General features: G+C 40.2%; 1 protein-coding gene and 1 long non-coding RNA gene across 6 annotated transcripts in view; one reads left to right on the top strand and one right to left on the bottom strand.

Moving 5' to 3' along the window:
* Positions 1 to 2,872: 2,872 nt before the first annotated feature.
* LOC137472336 (uncharacterized) lies at positions 2,873 to 4,822 on the bottom strand. Its single transcript, XR_010998119.1, has 2 exons — positions 4,388 to 4,822; positions 2,873 to 3,980 (listed from the first exon to the last, which is right to left on the bottom strand). It is a non-coding gene; the product is annotated as an uncharacterized lncRNA (long non-coding RNA).
* Positions 4,823 to 4,894: 72 nt separating this feature from the next.
* Positions 4,895 to 19,169, top strand: part of YTHDC1 (YTH N6-methyladenosine RNA binding protein C1) — a 29,485-nt gene continuing 15,210 nt past the window's right edge. For 3 of the 5 annotated variants that reach the window (XM_068187351.1, XM_068187354.1, XM_068187353.1), the window contains exons 1-11: positions 4,895 to 5,051; positions 8,876 to 8,977; positions 9,579 to 9,907; positions 10,039 to 10,393; positions 11,653 to 11,742; positions 12,252 to 12,305; positions 12,912 to 13,006; positions 14,711 to 14,819; positions 14,920 to 15,037; positions 15,875 to 15,959; positions 17,751 to 17,917. In XM_068187351.1, coding sequence (XP_068043452.1) covers positions 5,024 to 5,051; positions 8,876 to 8,977; positions 9,579 to 9,907; positions 10,039 to 10,393; positions 11,653 to 11,742; positions 12,252 to 12,305; positions 12,912 to 13,006; positions 14,711 to 14,819; positions 14,920 to 15,037; positions 15,875 to 15,959; positions 17,751 to 17,917 — 1,532 coding nt within the window. In that variant the 5' untranslated portion in view covers positions 4,895 to 5,023. The remainder of the gene's footprint in view (positions 5,052 to 8,875; positions 8,978 to 9,578; positions 9,908 to 10,038; positions 10,394 to 11,652; positions 11,743 to 12,251; positions 12,306 to 12,911; positions 13,007 to 14,710; positions 14,820 to 14,919; positions 15,038 to 15,874; positions 15,960 to 17,750; positions 17,918 to 19,169) is intronic. The other 2 variants (XM_068187352.1, XM_068187355.1) reach the window with 1 other exon arrangement.

Raw genomic sequence — 19,169 nt, forward strand, 5'->3', positions numbered from 1 at the left:
GTGTTCTGGAAAGTCATCCATGAAAGAAAAATGAAACTTTTATTTCAGATAAGCAATTTAAATCAGGTCAGTGATGACTATAAGAACTGGAGGCAGCACAACTGAAAGCGAGGAGCAGGCAAGATAGAAGAGAAAGTCACCATATCCTGCAGCAGAAATACAGACCACCTCAGCTGTATCACTTAACCATACTTCATGGGATTTGAAAAGGGAAAGGACAGAGAAACAGTCTGGTCTCTAAAGCAGAAGTGCTCAAAGAAGGGAAAATTGCAGTGATGATTATGAAATGCAGATTCTTCAGGTCTCTCCACAAAACCAAAATCAAAGGGACCAATAAACTCAGCTTTGTCCTAACTTGCTTGTCACTGAAGTGATTATTCAACTCTTCAGGGGATCTGTCTGACAACAAGGGTCAGTCTGTCTCACAACATGCACTTCCAAAAGCATTCATCACGTTTTATTCATCTCTTCATAAAATACTCACCCTCCTCAAAACCCAGTGAAAACAGATTAACACTAATACTGCCAGCATAAGAATCACACCACCTGATGGGAGAGGGGAAGAAGCCTGACCAGGGAAAAAGAAACAGGCAACAAACACAAACAGGAAAAACTACAGGAAAAGCAGTCAAATCCATATCTTGTGGGGAACAGGGAAAAATCTCGTTGGCTTCCAAGAACTTAAGTTTCCCTTTCCCCCCTCCCCACTCCAACTTATTAATTTACTAATTAAAAATAATTTTTTGAGTAATCCTTATTGGGAGTTTCCTGTTTACACAGCAGTTACTCCGTGATCCAATAAACTCCCTGGCCTGAAGTACGTGACCTTGACACATACTCAGTCCAGCATACAGCAGTTACCTTGTAAACAGGAAGCTGCCAGTGCACCAAGGCACAGGAACAAGAAGCACACAGGAGTTATACTTCTCCACCAGCACCTTCTGCAGCTTATTTCAAGTGTAAATCAGGAATTAAATCAAAGAATATGTCATGAATACCTATGCCAACAAGGGTTTGCCAACACTCTCTGATGCTTTCTTGAAAAATCACAGCTTACTTTTAACTGTAAACATCTTCCATGGGCTGACATAGCCAAAAGACTTGCAAGCATCCCAGAGTGGCTTTTGAAAGGCTTTTAGGCATAAATGAATATGAGCAAAGCAGAGAAAAATTTTATTGTAACCTGCACCTTACTGTTTTGGGGTTATAGGCAGCTGACAAGCATTAGTGCTCGTACATTCTGGAAGTTATCAGGCTTTATGGGAATCACACACACATGGCAACATCAGTCAAATATACGGGTGTATCAGTAGAGACTTAAATACCAGGCTGCAGCTACATGGATGGCTCCCTGCTAAACTGCATCACAAAAGTCTGCCTTTTGATAAGAGCAGGAGCAGTAACAAGGCTCATCCTCTGATCTGGAACAAAAATTCCAAACGAGTGGACTCTGCATGTCAATTTTAGGCACACTTTTAGACACACTTTACAAAAGTGATAGTCCCACCTCACTTTGGATCCCAACAGTTCTAAGTTATACAGACCGCAACAGGCCTACAAAAAATAATTTCCAAAAATACACGTCAAGCAATTAGCAACCATTCCAGCTCAGCTCCTTGATAGATAGCAGAAGGCCTGGACATAAAAGCAAGCCCAAGTTTGTCTCTTATGTGGAACACAGATATTTTCAGTTACCCTAGTCACTTCTCAGCAGTAGCCCATCTTAGTAGACAGTCTTCACAGAATGTCCATCAGCAGTTACTTGCACAAAAAAGAAGGACAAATGGGCTAATATTAAGATGTTATAAAGACATTTCAAAGAGAGAATTTCCAAGCAGCTGTAGTCATCTGGTTTTGAAAGGCATTTGGCAGACACTGAAGGAATTCTTCAACATTCCTTTAAAACAGGCTAGGGCAAAGCAATTAGCTCTCCCTTTAAATAATTTATCTGTCAAACGTCTGACACAGCAAGATCTAAAAGGGAACTCACTACCAAGTTTAGCATCATTTTCCCCCTCCTTTCCAGAGTGATTTGCTATATTGTAATCTACACAGGAAGCCACAGCTACCAGCTGCTTGCTGCACTAAGGAGTTTCTCTTACCCTAAAATTCTTGAAAAAGAGCCCATCAATTTAAAAAACCATAAAAATGGTTAAGGCTGAAAGGGACCTCTGGAGATGGTTTAGTCTATATAGACCAACATTACATCCTTGAAAAAAGCATCAGCAGCTATGCTCAATTGCAGATACGCACCACCACTAACAACACACTACAGTAAAGGTGCTTGACTCATGCTACCAATATTGGAACTTTGTCCCATGTGAAAGGCATGAAATCCACCAAAAGGTCCAAAGGGCCTTAAAGTACAGTATTCTCCAAAGCTGTCTTGGTGCACCTGCAGATTCAAAGGGAAATACAAAAACTGACACCAGCAGCAGCCCCGCGGAAGTGCCCTTCCATTTAACTCGTGCTGACAGCACCATCTAGTGCATTACATGCAAACAGACCGTTTTTCCACAAGTAGCAAAACAGGAAGTTAACACCACACAGTAATTTCCAGTAAAATTAGAAAATGCAGGTATTGCTTATAAATAACACATGTTAAATAAACTTTTTGTGTGCATACCAGACACTGAAAGATCACTCCACAAGCACCTTACTCAAGTTATGATTGATGTGATCAGGACACACAAGAATTGCTTCAGTGTTTGGCTACAGAAACAGAAGCTAAGTGCCAGTAAAACTACTAGTGTCAAGTTCTGCCTGTCTGACACTTCAGAGAACAGATAAATGGAATAAATGTTGAATGAGTTCAAGTTGTAGCACTACAGTAGTAATCACCTTTCATCAAATCAAGAAGCCAATACAAAGATGAAGAATAGGTACCTTTATTTCATTCTGTAAAACTTCACAATCACATCATAATTTTTACCTCGTCACATAATTCCATCTTTCATCATCTCTCTCTGCAGAAATACTTCAGTTCTTCAGGGCATGCTTTCAGACTTTGCTTGCACAGCTTTGAAGTGAGACAACACCAAGCAGTGTTACAGAGTGCCTTTTGCACTCCAGCCCCCACCACTGGAAAAGAAAAGTGCTCCCTTAAGCTAGCCAACAGCTGCTGTGCTGATCAGGCATTTCTACCAACTTGTCCACTCTGGGAGCACAGGCAAACACAGTGAATATCAGGAGCAAAGATTCCTGGAACTGCATTGTTTTGCAGGAGGGAGTTCAAGGTATTTAGCTGACTAGCTGCACCTATTAGGATAGTCTAGCAAATATCTGCAGCCTTACAACAAAAATTATCCCACAGTCTACAGCATTACTCACCTTGCTATGCCTCTACTCCAGTTAAAGAAAAAAAAAAAAAAAAAAGCAAAAAAAAAAAAAAAAGCAGGTAGAGCTTTTACAACAGTTAGCATGTCAGGTAATAAGATATAAACATATAAATTACCATAGTGGACAAAACAAGTCTTACTTTATAAATGCAAATTACACACAGCCCTAAAAATAGAATCATGAAATCATTAAGGCTGGAAAAGACCTTCAAGATCATCAAGCCCAATCTTTGGCCAATTACCACCACATCAACTGTAGGAGAAAGTGCCATGTCCAGTTGTTTTCTGAATGCCTCCAAGGGTGGTGACTGTACCACCTCCCTGGGCAGCTCATTCCAACTAATCTTCCTAAGAAAAATTCTTCTTAAAATCCATCCTGAACCTCCCCTGGCACAGCATGAGGCCATTTCCTTTCATCCTGCTGATACTTGCCTGGAAAAGAGACCAACCCCCACCAAACAACAGTCTTCTTTCATGTAGTTGTAGAGAGCAACAAGGTCTCCCTTGAACTTCCTGTTCTTTTGGGTGAGCCATGGGCTGCCAGCTTCTCCAGGAGAATGCTGTGAGACACAGCACCAAAGGCTTAACTGAAGTCCACGTAGACACATCCACAGCCTTTCCCTCATCCAGTGGGCAGGTCACCTGATCCTAAAAGGAGATCAGATTAGTCAAGAAGGGCCTGCCTTTCCTGAACCCATGCTGTGGCCTGATCCCCTGGGTTGTATTGTACATACTGATAAACTAGCAAATGCACCTTCGGGCCCAGCCTTCTTCATAAGCTGCCCAAAAGGGCAACTAAGATCAGGTGGTAAAGTTTCCACCTACATTATGTTAGAAAAGAGCTATGTTTTAAACTGAAATTTATTTTAGATCAGGTTAGTCAGGGCTCCATCTAACCTGCCCTTGAACGCTTCCAAGGATGGGGCACACACAGCTTCTCTGGGCAGCCTGTGCCAATGCCTCACCACTCCCACCGTAAAAAAATTCTTCCTGATATATAATCTAAACCTACTCTCTTTCATTTTGAAGGCATTCCCCCTTGTCCTCACCCTACATATCCTTGTAAGAAGTCTCTCACCATCTTTCTTGTAGACTCTCTTCAAGTACTGGAAGACTGCGATTAAGTCACCCCAAAGCCTTCTCTAGGCTGAACAATCCCAATTCTTTCAGCCTTTCCTCATAGGAGAGGTGCTCCAGCCCCCTCATCAGCTTGGTCACCCTCCTCTGAACTGGCCTGATTGCCAGAAGAAAGGAAAAAACAATGAAAAGGTGGGGGGGGAGGTAAAAAACAAGAGAAAACGAGGGAACAGCAATGCCCAACACCAGGGGTTAAGTAAGTAGTGTTAAACTTTGCCCCGCTCAAGACCCCAGAAAGGGCTCCAACACCACACACAGCTGTCACAACAGCACGGGAGAAATGCGAGCTTCCCGCACTTCCGAGAGCAGAGCAACCTCCTCCTTTCCCTACACCTCTGTGCCCAGCCGGAGAAACGCGGCCCAGGCCTGCCAGGGACTGACATGGCGGCGGCGCCCTCAGCGCCCCGCGTGGCGCATGCACCGCCGCCGCCCGCCCGCGGCGCGCTCTGACGCGGGGAGCGTAAACAAAGCGGCGCCCTGTGGGAAGAGGGAAGCGCTACGTGCAGGAAGAGAGAGCCTCCATCTTAGGCGCTCGTCGCGGCGGCGGGATGGCGACGGATGGCCGGGAGGAGAAGGGTACGTGGCGGTAGAGAGGGGGGCAAGCGTTAGGCCCCGGGGAGTGGGGGTACGCTCAGGCGGGGATCGGGCCCCCGCCTGAGCCTTCCCCCCTCCCCGGGGCCACCTTGGAAGCTGGTGCTGGGCCTTCAGCCCGGGAGACGTCCGTCTCCTCCGGAGGAGCGGAGGGGTGCCGGGGTCAGGAGTGACCCTTCGAGGATGATTTTCTTTTTCTTTTTTTTTTTTTTTTTTTTTGCGGAAGCGCTCCCTGTGTTTTGCTGGGGGGCCGGAGTTAATAGAGCCCCTCATGCTTTAGTGTCCCGGCAGCAGCGGGCTCGGGGCAAGGTGACTCGAGCAGCAGGAAGAGGGAGAAGTTCGTGGGCCGTAAGTTTTACATCATCGACAGCGAGTTACTGCAGGTTGTGTTTTCGCCAAAAGTATTTGCTATTTTTATTGCGGCTTTTTGTTTCTGCTTAGATCGCTAGGCCGTTTTGGTCTGGGTTTCTTTTGCACGGTTTTCTATGGGGGGCTGTAGTTACTTTAGTAAGCAGAAGCTGGTGTTGGAATCTTAATTTGCCGATTGTTACTCGGCTTTTTGCAGTCAGCTCTTAATTCTGGGCACTGTGGGTAAATAAATTTGAGCTAGAGGAATCGGACGATTTCAGAGTCATTACTCTGGAATAATAATAATCTAGGCTAATTATTGTCGAATAATAGAATCACAGCTCTTATAATTGAGTGCCGCTATCCACGGAAGCCGAAGTGATCCGCATGTTATCTGTGAGATTGTATTAGTCAGTCCTCACAAAATAGCCTCTTTAAGAAGCAAAACCAAAGTTAGGTGTAGCAGATTGCCGTTTGGTCGTTGGTGCAGAGAGTTGTGGAGTTATAAAAGGGCAGAGTATCAATAAGGCATTGTGGCTTGGATTGCGTTCATTTGGATTTCTGTGGAGAATAATGCTTCCTGTAAAGCCTTTTGCAGGATATGTGTCTGAAAAATGGCTTTGTCGGAGTGGTAAAGGTTTGCTGTCTGATATTTCTTGTGAAGCTGTATGACATGGAAAATTCGCAGTAGTTTTTGTCAGAACTGATAAATAACATTATTGGTGGTGCTTGATCCTTAATGGTATTATTGTAAGACTGGTAGATTGGGATTTGATCAGGTTGTGTCCAAACAGATCTGATAACCCACTGTGGATGAGCAGTGAATTTGAAATGTTTGCCGTTGTCAGCTATAAATTTCTATTCATATAAATATTTATCCATAAATATTTAAATAATATTTATTTGGGCTTAAATTTTTTTTTAGTGTTTGTTAATCACTGCCAGTGGTCAAGTTATATTTTTTCTTTAATTTGTTTTTTATTATTTCTCATGTGAAAGGGGTTATTTTGACTGAATAACAGATGTTGATGCACGTTTGCAGCCGAACTGATTTCTGCTGTAAGTGCTCCCATTGGAAGTGAAATGCTGTTTTACAACTTTAAAAAAGCAGAAATAAGGCTTGCAGACCTGTGTAGTTTGAAATCACAGGGTCTTATTTCTTTTGTGTGCCAAATCAGATTTTTGCTTGGACCCTTCCAATAGTTCTAATTCTCCTGGCCAGCAGATGAAATGGCCTCCCAGGCTACCTTCCTGCTATTTTGGGTGAGTTAAATTTGTTCATGGAAGGATCCCGCAAAAGACAAGTGGCAGGCGAGCCCTGTTGGGAGTTTCTGTCACAGAAAGAACTCATTTGGTTCCTCTCTCTTCAGGGGTGATAGACCATAAAATACCTGTCCTCTGCCATTTTTCTGTTTCTACTTTTGTGGTTTTCCTGATACTTCTCTGAGATAATTTAGCTCTTCAGGTTGAACGCTGACAGTGGCGGTTCAGTGAGAGGAATTGTCTTGTGCAAGTCAGTCAAGCAGCATATCCAGTGCGAGACTGGAAGCAGGCTGCTAAATAAATCTGGAGATGTGTTTCTAAACAAATCAGGTCAATGTGCCTATAGAAGGGGATGGAGGAACTCATCCTGCTCCTGTCTTCTGCACCCTTTTTAAGGTTCCAGCTGCAAATGAGGCCCATCTAACCTGGAAGGGATTTAGGCGAGAGTGTGTATCAGGCTTGTATTTTCTGTAAAATTTTCCTTCTCATTTACTTCTGAATGAGCTGATACAGGAGTCTTAGCACCTTTCAATGCTGCTGCAGTAGGTAGGTTAAATGTAGTTTACTCAAGTATGCTGTTGTCTCACCAAGAGGGAAACAAATTTAAGGTTCAATAAGTGTGATTTGAGACAGATAATATGTTTAATTTTCTAATCTCAGTGCACCTCTTTCTCATTAGTGTTCAGTAAAAAAAACCTTGTGCTCTAGACTTGCCAAGCTTCCTATGGGCAAGCAGAATGCAAGCCAGGAAATTACATCCCATGTTTGGCAGTTGCACAGCCATGAATCTGACTCTCATATATTTATCAGTCACAGCAAGAATATTTGCTGTGGATGTATGTCTACAAACATAAAGGGCTGTTCCCAAGAGAATTGTGATGCAAGTTTGTGTTGCATTTAAATGCCTGCTAATTGTAAACTGCCAGGGAAAGGTTTGATCCACTTCTCTCTGCACCATTTCCTTTGCATTAGAGACACCAACTGAGCAGTCCAGGGATCACTTCTGCATTCTCTTAGCACGGAAAATTGGAGAAATTCCAGCAGGAAAGTTAATGCACGTGCTGACTTCAGATTTGGTAGTATATAGTAGAGAGACAATTATAATAGTAAATTCTTTTATATATATATCTAGGTAATGTGGATTATGTTTGGGGTTTTTTTAATATCAAGCTGTAAATTTTATTTTATGGCTCAGCTCAATATTTTGAGATAGACAAGCTGCCAAACTCTGGAGGAGTTAGTTTGCTGCATTACCTCAGTTTCATGCAGTATAGTAGTCCTTACCTGCGTCTGCTACAGATATTGTAAACCAGCTGAACCCTTGGAGGTTGCTCTGGTTTCTTTCTCCTGAGCACAGAATATCACAAAGTGGAAAGAACTAAGGATTTTGGAGAGACTCCTAAATTAATACCTTTTTTATTTTTCACTTCGCATGTTTAGGCAAAGTTCACTCTTTTTAAAGTGCTTGGAATATAGATCTACTGTGACTCCTTCTTCTAATAGAATTACCATATATCCCTTTTGGTTTCAGGCGAAGTGAAACAGCCAGAAATAGTGACAGATTTTATAAGTTTTGTGAGCAGGTGTGGTCATTTACTGCTTCTGGCATGAATTTTCTGTAACGCTTGCCCTTTTGAGCAAGTTGTGTTTTGTTGGTTTTTTTTCAGAACAACTCAGAGTTAATGATGCAGCAGATAAGTACTGCTTTCCCCATTGTGTTTTTTCTATTTGAAACCGAACCATAAAACCCACCATTCTAACACAGCAATGACAACAAAAATATTAGAAGAGATGTAATTCAACATGCAAATTTCAGAAGTTTGCAGAGATAAGGGTCCCTCCTCTATACTAATGGCACTCAGACTATCTCCTGGTCTCCCTTCTACTAAAATTTTATACAGGCTTTTATGTTCAGCTTTCATTTGTAGGTCAACTTTCCTGCAAAGCTTTTGTGGCATGAGGAGCCAACTTGGACCTTGTGTAGAGGTCTAAATGCATCTTGTGACATATTTTAATTCTTTTCTTTGCTCTGCCTGATCCTTCCAAATGAAAGTATATAAATAAAGATTATGTCGGTTTTTGCTTTGTTGCAGATCTGTGGCCCTGAAGGAAATTTTTGAGTTTGTAAATACTAGTTCTGTAGTTTATATATCCAGACTTTTTATGGTTGGTTTTGACTTTTTTTTTTGTATTTTCAGATGGTGAACTGAATGTTCTGGATGACATTTTAACTGATGCTCCTGACCAGGATGATGAGTTGTATAACCCTGACAGTGAGCAAGACAAAAGTGAGAAAAAGGGTATGTGATTTTGGTAGTGGATGTTCTGCAGGAACATAAGTGGTAAAAAATGTCTGTCTTATTTCAGTTAGTCTTTGAAGTAGTGGATTTTATAACTTGATTCAAAGAGTGAATGAGTTCCAAAAGTCTTTATTTCATGGGCATGTGCTTTTTCACCTGACCCTCCAAGCAAACAGTCATATCCGTTTCCTTTTGTCTCAAGAGGATTTGCTGAGTCTGGCTTGTTCTGAATTAATTTGCTATTAGAAAATGACTGTCCTTTTTTTTCTCAATGAAGTGAGATGGAAGTGGAGCAAAGGGGTTGCAAAGTCTGATTCCAAATCAGTTCTTGATTTGGCTTTAGGCCAATCCTATAAGCATTTAATTTAGCATTTCTATATATAAAATCTGAGAAACATGTACTTCTTGTGGAGTAAAATACATGTTTTAGAACACAACTGTTCCTAAGAAGCAGTTTTGAGTGTTGCTGCAAAGCCTACAACTGGAAGATGTTCCTTATGACTACAGCAGGGTAATTAAAGTAGAGGAAGAAGCAGCCTCTGTACAGTTTTTGTTTTGATATTGGAAATAATACTGAACTTGATATTTCTTTCTATTTAAGGATCAAAAAGAAAAACTGACAGGATGGAAAATGCTGAAAGTAAGAGGCAAAAACCTTCTGTGCATTCCTCGAGGCAGATGATGCCAAAGCCTCCCAGTTCATCAGTTAGCAATAACAAGAGAATAGTGAGTACAAAAGGAAAGCTGATGTCAGAATACAAGACTGAGGAGTATCAGAGATCTGACAGAAACAAGCGCCCAGATGGCGATCGGAAGATGCGAATGTCAAGCAGTTCCAGGGAACCTTATAAAGGACAACCAGAAAAATCTTACATGAGGAAGAGGGATATTGACAGAAGGGCAAAGTCTTCTACACCGGACGGTTCAGAGGTATTAAGTATTCTTGCTGCCTTATAAATAAAGCAATTTTATGAGACTTTTGTAAGGCAGTTCTCTTAGGACTGTGTGTGCATCCTGACAATGTTATATGACTGCTGATTCACTTTTTCTTTAAACATCAGAGAATCAGGCATGATGTGGATAGAAGACCAAGCAGATCTAGCCATTCTTCTAAAGAAGAGGTGAACTCTGAGGAATATTGTTCAGATCACGAGACTGGCAGTAGTGGTTCCTCTGAACAAGGCAACACAGAGAATGAGGAGGAAGGAATGGAAGAAGAGGAAGATGATGAAGGGGAGGAGGATGAAGAGGTGGAAGAAGATGGGGAGGAAGATGAAGAAGAGTATGAACAGGATGAGAGGGATCAGAAGGAAGGAAATGACTATGACACACGGAGTGAAGCCAGCGATTCTGATTCTGAATCTGCCTCTTTCACAGATGGGTCAGTCAGATCTGGGTCTGGCTCAGATGCATCAGGTAGGCAGCATCTTGCATGCTAATGTGAAATACCTTGCCACTGAAAGTTTGACTACTTTGAAAAATAACCACTTCCTGTCCATGTCAAAAGTAAGCCATGGTAGCAGAAGTCAGGAAGATGTTAATTATGAAATACTATAGGCAAGGAAAAAGTGTACTAAAGTGGAAAGTGGTAAAACAAAATTATGGATATCCAGATTACTGTGTTGAAGATTCATTGTATTCTTGACTGCTTTGGCCTTGCTGTTCAATGCTTTGAAACACTAAAGTTAGTATTTTCTTGGTTATCTAATGGCTTAATTTTCATGATTAATTTTAATTCAGTGTTGAGCTGTTTGGTATCCATCTAGATGAGTGACCAGGTAGACTGGTGTAGTAAAACACTATGTCCTTGGGGAAAAATAGCTGATTCTTAAATAATGACTGTGTTCAGCATAGGAAGTCTAAAACTAAGTTGAAATTATTAGTTATTAGGGCAAATTTAGAATGAAATAAATGTTTTAAGCAGAAACTAGAAACAGTTGGTTTGTATTTGTATATTGTAACTGGTCCTAACCTGCAGATGTGAAGTGCTAATGATGTAAATACTTTTGGGTTTGGCTGTTCGTTGTTTGTTTTTTCTAGGAAAGCAGCTTGCAATCCTGTTAAGATTCCTATTGTGTATCTTCCTTGTCTGAAGTCTCCATAGGTGGTCATCCTGCTTAATATGCTGCCTTTTTTAGCTCAGCTCTGCTGTATGGAATTAGAGACAGCAAGGTGTAACCTAAAGACAAGTGAAGCTGTAATAACTGTTCTAAAAAACTCTGTGATATAATGTAACACTTTCTTAAGAGTGGAAACAATTGCCTGTGTGCCACAGTGTTTTGTTTTCCTGTCTCTTACTGGTTTTGAGCTCTGAGTAAATGAGCTTGTATCACTGTCACTACACAGTTTGTTCTAGATGTTGCACATTTGGGTGAAGGCTGGAAAGAAGCTCTAACCCACCCTTACTAAAAATATAATAATAATAAATTGTCTCTAAACATTGCACAGATGTACTAGATTTGTGCCATTCATCTTCCTTTTTTGAATAAAAAGCTTGAGTAACTAGCATTTGCTTCTTCTGTGCATGATCATTTTGTGGCAACAACCACAATTTTAATGTGCAAGCCAAATGGTAACTTCACTTTTACTGATTCTATTTTCCTGTCTCATTACTTTTTAATCTCAACTTTAATTGTGTTTAAAGTATGGCTTTTATTTTTTATGGTTTCTTTTAGACGAGAAAAAGAAGGAGAGGAAGAGAGCTAGAGGTATCTCTCCAATTGTTTTTGACAGAAGTGGGAGTTCTGCATCAGAATCATATGCAGGTATTCTTCCCTTTCGTTGCTTGTCATTGTGACTTGCATCAAATCTTAATGTGTAATCTAAAATAAATGTAACTGGCTGTAGAGATTTATAGAGTTTGTAGCTTTGTATAATTTTGACTTCTGGCATGTTGTGTGTGGATACCTTCAGGGGGAAGTAGGCTTTCTTGTTACTTTAATGCTATTCTGTTGCTTAAGTGGAAATTTCACTTTTTTTTTTTTTTAAACTTGGAAGATGATGATTCAGTGACTAGTTTTCTGAGTAGGAAATTGTTCAAATATTATTAAAAAAAAAATAAACCCAAATCAAACAACCCAAAACCGAAACAAAAAAAAAAAAAAACACCAAAACAAAACACTCGTGCACATTGAATAGTATTTTTTGTGTGTGTGGGTGCGCGCCAGAAAGCATAATTTGTCATGAATGAAAATTGTATGGGACAAGGCTGTAGAAATTGTATATTATCTCTATTAAGGCTCAATCTGAACAAATGTACTTTGGCTAAACACAGGTTCAGAAAAGAAGCATGAGAAATTATCATCTTCCGTTCGTGCTGTCCAAAAAGGTATCATTTAAATTTGAATTTTTAATGCATGCCCCATAGCAAGCCATTGTCTCTGTTGATTAAATTACCTGTAAGTAGTGATGTTCTGATATAAATCAGTTTGAGCACGTCATTGTTCTGAGCATGATAACTGAATCTTGAGCTACTTTTGCATGTTTTTAGAGCAATATGCAAAAAGTTCAGTCACTGTGCTCTTTGCAGAGGCAGCAAATTTAAAAAGGAAGTCCTTAAAGCTGCAAAGAACAGCATTCACCGTTCTCTGTTGAACAGTTTGTGCTTGTTACGGGTGTTACCCATCATTTATGCAAAGATCTTTAAGCAAGGAAATAAGTCCTACATATCGGAACATCACTGAATCATGCTGATTTTATTTTACTTTTTTCTTTACTTGGATATCTGAGTTTTAGTTTTGGTTTGGTTTCCCCTGGCATTTTGTGCTCTGCAGCTTTGACTTTAAGTTGGGTGGCTGACTGTGTTAATACATAGATAGGAAATGGGTGGGATACTGTGTATTCTGAAGGAAGCAAGCAACTATCTGTACTCAAAGCAACATGTTTGGTAAGTATTTACAGTTCAGCTTATTTTGATACTTTGTTTTCTTTTCAGACCAAACAAGCAAACTTAAATACATTCTCCAAGATGCAAGATTCTTTCTCATCAAGAGTAATAACCATGAAAACGTATCACTTGCTAAGGCAAAGGTATGTTGTATTTTCTTCAAACTGATCTCTTTATCTGTTTTCAGACACACCCACCTTAGTTTGGGAGAGTGTGTAGTTGGATGTGTTATTTTCTTTATCGCTTGGATTTCAGTAGATGCAGCAACAAAAGCTACTGCACCTTGGTTCTTCGGCTTCCACCGTAACCTAGAAAAGGTCCTAGACCACTGGCCATTTATCTTGCCAAGAATAGGATTAAAAGAGGGCTTAGGGTCTGTTTGATAACATCCTAAGCCAACTTCTGTCGGGAATGCTGGGGTGGTATTTTCTCCCATCCATCAGCACCTCTGTTCCTATTGCTGTACTCTGAGACAGTTCAGAAGGTTGTTTGGCTTTTTTCTAATGCTACATGAGTAATTTTGGTCATGTGACTCGGGATCTGAAGCCTTACTGTGCAAATGTGTGCCTGGCAGTGCTGGTGTGAGTGAGTTCATTGGGAGGGATTCCAGAGCACCAGATTTCAGCTGTTGAGGAATTGCACTAGGTGTCCATTGCACCATTTCCTTGGTTTTGGGTTGGCATGTGTTCTTCGGAACAGGTCATAGAGAAAATACTTGATTTGCTGTTACACAATATACATAGAGTAGGTGATTCTGTTAATGAAGATTTTATAAATTAGGATGAAAATAGCATCAAAATGATTAAACAAATCTCAGAGTCCTGGGCATGTTTGGTTCTCACCCCTCCTTCCAGCTTTGAAGGTGCAGTGAACACCATTCTGACTGGTGTTTGCTTTAGCTCTGTAAAGGAGTCTATCCTTTTTTTGTGCTTCTTCCATATACGGACCTGCAGTAGTATCCTTGTTCCTGAAGTTATTGGAGTGGATGCTTTGTCTCTCAGTGTAGAGGCGTCAGTACTTTGAAACTCACTTTTGTGGTGCCAGTGTAATAGGTTTGTTCAGTTCACAGCAGGGCTTTACAAGCAGCCAAAAGCCATGTAATCTGACTGAAAGCTAGCAAAACCCCCCCCAGTAGTTCTCTGGTGGCTATAATGAATTACCAGAATCAGCCAAACACTGATCTGAGTTCAGAGTAGGTCATAAATACTTACCTTCGCTAAAAAAATGCAAGGGAAGGAACGTTAACTTTGGTATATGTATCCTATTCTGAGGCTGAAGCTTGTTTACCCAGAAAATGGACAGAGGAGTAATTCAATAAATTGTTATTCTATATCTCAGCTCAGCTGATACCTTAAAACAGGTAAGGTTTTATTGTGCATGGCTGCAAAACAGCTGGTGAAATGGAAAAGATACTACTTAGTGGTAGTAGGAGATGTGTAAGGCTAAACAAAGTGAATTGAGTTGTCTTGCCAGTTTAAAGTGTTACTTCTGTGTCTTTCATGTTGCTGGCATTTCACTGAAAGAATTTTACAGTCTGTACACTGTCCTTAGCAAACTGCATACTATACTCAAGTCTACCTGCCCAAAGTCTCATAGATGGTCTAAATGCATCATCAGTGTTCAAAAAAGATTGAAAAGCCAGTGTTTTAAAAGTTTTAGTACAAGGCAGGCTAAAATATTTCTTGAAGGAAATTAATTTAGCAATACGGTTTTCTTTCTGTTATCTTCTATTCAAGTACAATGTTTTGGTCTTGTTTTCTTCATCTGCATTATATATTTATGTTAGCTAAATCGTTTGAGATTAACTGGTATGTTTTGGTGATGGGGTGGGTGTTTTTCTGTTTTAGGGAGTATGGTCAACACTTCCAGTGAATGAAAAGAAGCTTAATGCTGCATTTAGATCAGCAAGGAGTGTTATTTTGATATTTTCTGTAAGAGAGAGTGGCAAATTCCAAGGTAAGGAAAACTGAACTGTTATCAAGGTGAGTGAAAGTGAGTTTTATATGCAATAGCCTTTCTGTTGTATCTTTGTTACAATTCATACAAAATCCTTTAGGGTTTGCAAGATTATCTTCAGAGTCCCATCATGGAGGATCACCTATACATTGGGTGCTGCCTGCAGGAATGAATGCAAAAATGTTGGGAGGTGTCTTTAAAATTGACTGGATTTGCAGGTAAACAATTGTGCCTTTGTGTTGCTGTTAGTAACAAGGCATTATAATTTCTGTGTGTTACTCAAGTGCCAACAGCATACTTCTGAAACTTGATTCAACCAGAGATCTATCCTCACTGCTCACTTGAATAGACAGCTGTGGATGAAAAAGAAAAAAAAATCATGTAAGGACAAATCTGTTTTGATCTGACTGAACAAAGAAAATACTACTGTTCTGAAGCAACATATGAGATAGTGCAAGCGTTGCATAATGTATAGGTTGTGAGCAGTATGTTCTTACAGAAAAGATTTTAAATTATTAAGGAAAAATTTATAGCAGTCCTGTGAAACATATTGCATGGTTGTACTTTGGACTGCCAGAAAGACTGAATAGAGGAAAAGCGAGACTTTGAATTAGAGAAAAATCTGGGTTGGAAAGGTCCTCTTGAAGCCACTTACTCCCACCTCCAGCTTAAAGCACTTCCAGCTTCATAGTTAGGTCAGTGCTCAGGGATTTATTTCAGTGTGTGCCAAGAGCTACTACATATGAAGACCAGTCAGTGTATTCAGATGGTGAGATAATAAACAAGCACAATCTCAATATTGCATCAAGACCAAAACATTCTCTTTTAAAGGAGGGCCTGTCATAGCAGGAACTATATTAGTTATTAGTGGAATAAGTCAAAGTGAAATCTTCAGTTACTAATATGTAGAACATGAGAATATGTTCAGAGACGTGGCAGTACAAAGAATAACATGATTATTTTATATGTAATTTCCTGCTGTATACATTTTTACTTCTTTTCTTAATAAAAAAAAACTGAGGCAAAACTATAAATGGTGCCACTTGCATATTTAGGCGGGAATTGCCGTTCACTAAATCTGCTCATCTGACCAATCCTTGGAACGAACATAAGCCAGTAAAGATTGGACGCGATGGACAGGTTTGTTAATTCTTACTTTTTTTCTCTGACATCCTCTAGTGCTTGCTTCCAACTTTGAATGTGCAGGAGATTAGGAATGTTTTTATAGCAGTTACTTGGAGTAGAGTACTGTGGCAAAGGCACTTTGCTTCTTTCTAATGATGTTGTGGAAGAAGGAAAAGGAAACAATACAGTGCCAATTCTGTTGTCTTCTTTATGATTAACAGTGTTTGCTTAAAACTCTGTGGTATTTTGAATTTGAAATGTGATGTGCCTTGCATTGTATAGTGTGCAAACCATGTAGCATCAGGTTTTAAGAAAAAGGTCTGGTGTTTCCAGTTGTGCTCTGCATTACATTTTTATATATGTACTGTATTGCTTAAGGCATAGGCTCCCATTATAGAATATATGCTAAGCAAATTTTAAGTGGGGCTGGCTCTTTGTCTTGTCAGACATACCAGAGTGCAGGTATGTTGCTGCTGTCATCATGTACCCAAGCTGTGGGTAAAATAACAGGTTCTGCTTTTTTAAGACAAGGTGGGAGGTAGTATTCATACTGTATGGAAAATATCAACTCCGTGTTGCATTGTTTTGCCCACAGATAGGTTTGCTTTGTTATGTAGCAGGAGAAAAACAATAGTTTTGGTCTTGTTTTTAGTTTAGCATGAACTTAAAAAAATAGTATTTCAATTAACTTAGTTACTGTTAAATGGCAAGGATTTTTTTCTTTTTAATGTTTTGTTTACAATAGACTTGCAATCTGGACGTGGGTTTCAGCTGTTATGTACTGTTATGGTCTGGACAAGCATTGCCTGATGCTTGGTCTCCCTGCTTTTCAAGTCTGCTTATTTCCTGAAGTGGTTGTCATTTATCCATTTATATTTGCACAACTGTGAATGGATCTCTCTTCTGAGGACACGTACACTGAAAATCTGCCTTTACGACATCATTTGGGAAGGTGTTCTGCAGGCCTGCAGTCACCACTTTGAAGAAGCACTTTTTGGGATTGTTTTGCACCTGAGTCCTGCTAGATTTATTTGATGGCCCAAGTTCTTGTACTGGAAGAGAGAGTCAGCAAGTTCATGTCTGTCCCTTTCTCCTCCAGACAACTTGTGGTGTCTGACAGTGCCATTATCTCCATCTTTTTCCCCATATCCCACATATTTCACTTTTAATCTAGGCTGGAGAGACCTGACCTCAGTCGTTGCATGTAGGAATTGTTACACTCATTCAATTATTCTTGGTGCCCTGCTTTGACATTTTCCTTTTCTATTGTCGCTGTATTTTTTGAAATGCAGGGGCACAACTGCACCCACTATTTAAGGTGTGGGTGGAACATGAACTTTCAGTGTGATACAATGACTTTTGTATTCAGTGTTTCTTTCCTGCTAACCCTGAGCACACAAACTGCTTATTTTGACTGTGGTCAGACCTTGAGTTGGTATTTTCATGGACCTGTCTACCGTACAATGAAGAGCTCATACCGAGTGGTAGTAGTCAACTTCTTCAGGCCATGGCTTTATATGTGAAGCTGGGATGGATTTTTTTCCTACGTGTGTCACAGTGATGTGGCCGGTATGTCTCATGGGAAGATATGGTTACCCAAAGTGTTGGACTATTTTATGAAAATTCTAAGTAGTACCTAAAGAGTGAAAGGTAATGTAAGTGAATTTTGCTGTCTGTAGTGATACTGAAATCTCTTTGAAGTGTACTCTTTTTTTTTTTTTTCTTAAATGTCTGTTGTCAGTGTTTTTGGGGAGAGTTTAATTTCTTCAGTTTATAAACCACTACTGAACTTCTAACTAATTCTAGGAAATTGAGCCGGAATGTGGAACCCAACTTTGTCTTCTCTTCCCTCCTGATGAAAGTATTGACTTGTATCAAGTCATTCATAAAATGAGGCACAAGAGAAGAATGCACTCACAACCCCGATCAAGAGGACGCCCGTCCCGTCGAGACCCCGTTCGGGACGTGGGAAGGTTAGAAACGTTCTTTGGACTGATAATAGGCACATGTGTCAGAATAACGTGATGGAGGAATGTGATTCGTCAAAGCTTTCCCTGCGATAAAGAAGAGAGAAAATCCTCAAATCAAGCTGCATGGACAAGTTTGTGGCTTCATTGAGGATTTCACATGGTTCCCCGGTCTGTCATTTTTCAAGAGGAAAATGGGGATCTTTGCTTTTGCAGAAAAAAGCTCTTAAAGTTCTGTCTCTAGTTTAGACCAAATCATTTATTGAGCTAATGCAACTTGTAATGCTAGCTGTAGGTAAGCTTGGCTTGATTATGAGCAGGCTAGATGGAGAGGAGGAAATATTTATATGCCAAAAATGTGTTAATATCTTGTAAAAGCCTTTTCTTTCAGGTGTGTCTCTGGATAAGCCTTATCAAATATGGGACTTTTATAAGGATCACTTAGAATTTTGCAGAAGATGCCGCCTCATTTTGAGGATAAAATATTTAAGTTATTTTGATATTCAAGAGGAGCATTATTGGGACTGTTTCAAATTGTGTCACCGTGATGTGTTAACCCTATTGCCAGATATTCTCTAACATGTAACCACTGAATTCACACATCTTGCTGAGCTTCTGAAAACAGTAGGTTCTTTCCAAAAGGGATCAAGTGGCCCTTGGAGACCCGGCAACAAACCAAAAAGAATGGCTGTTGCTGTGTCTGTATATACAACCTTTCCAGATGCTGGCAGTACCTGTGGACTTAAAGTATTTTTAGAGGATCGACATGGTTATTGATCACTGCTTTATGAACTTAACATCATTTTCCAGAAAAAGGGGGTATAACTTGTTACAGAATTGGAGAAGTCTTTGCAAAGAACTGATCCTAGCCCTTCTGCCAAACACCTTTTCCCCGTGGTAGCCACTTTGCATACAGACTGATGTATGGTTTGGGCTGAAACCTTTGGTTAAGTTTCCTTTTTGTGGAAACATCCTGTGGTAGGTACAGAGCCCCAACAAGAGTCCCCATTTCCTTGAGCATAAAAAAAAAAAAAAAAAGGACACTGTAACGAGTAGGTAGGAGGAAACCTGGCAGCGCCCCCTTATTTTTGGCTTTAAAGGACTGAACACCAAGATGGCTTTTGGAGTTAAGCTAAGAGGTTTCCAGTGCAATAAAGTATACACAAGTGAAGGTTTTGCAATGGACTGCAAACTATACATATAACACCACCACACCTTCTCAAGCCTGCCAGGGCCTCCATTTATGTATGTGGCTTAC

Source organism: Anomalospiza imberbis, chromosome 4 (genome assembly GCF_031753505.1).
Source record: "Anomalospiza imberbis isolate Cuckoo-Finch-1a 21T00152 chromosome 4, ASM3175350v1, whole genome shotgun sequence".
NCBI classification, from domain to species: domain Eukaryota; kingdom Metazoa; phylum Chordata; class Aves; order Passeriformes; family Viduidae; genus Anomalospiza; species Anomalospiza imberbis.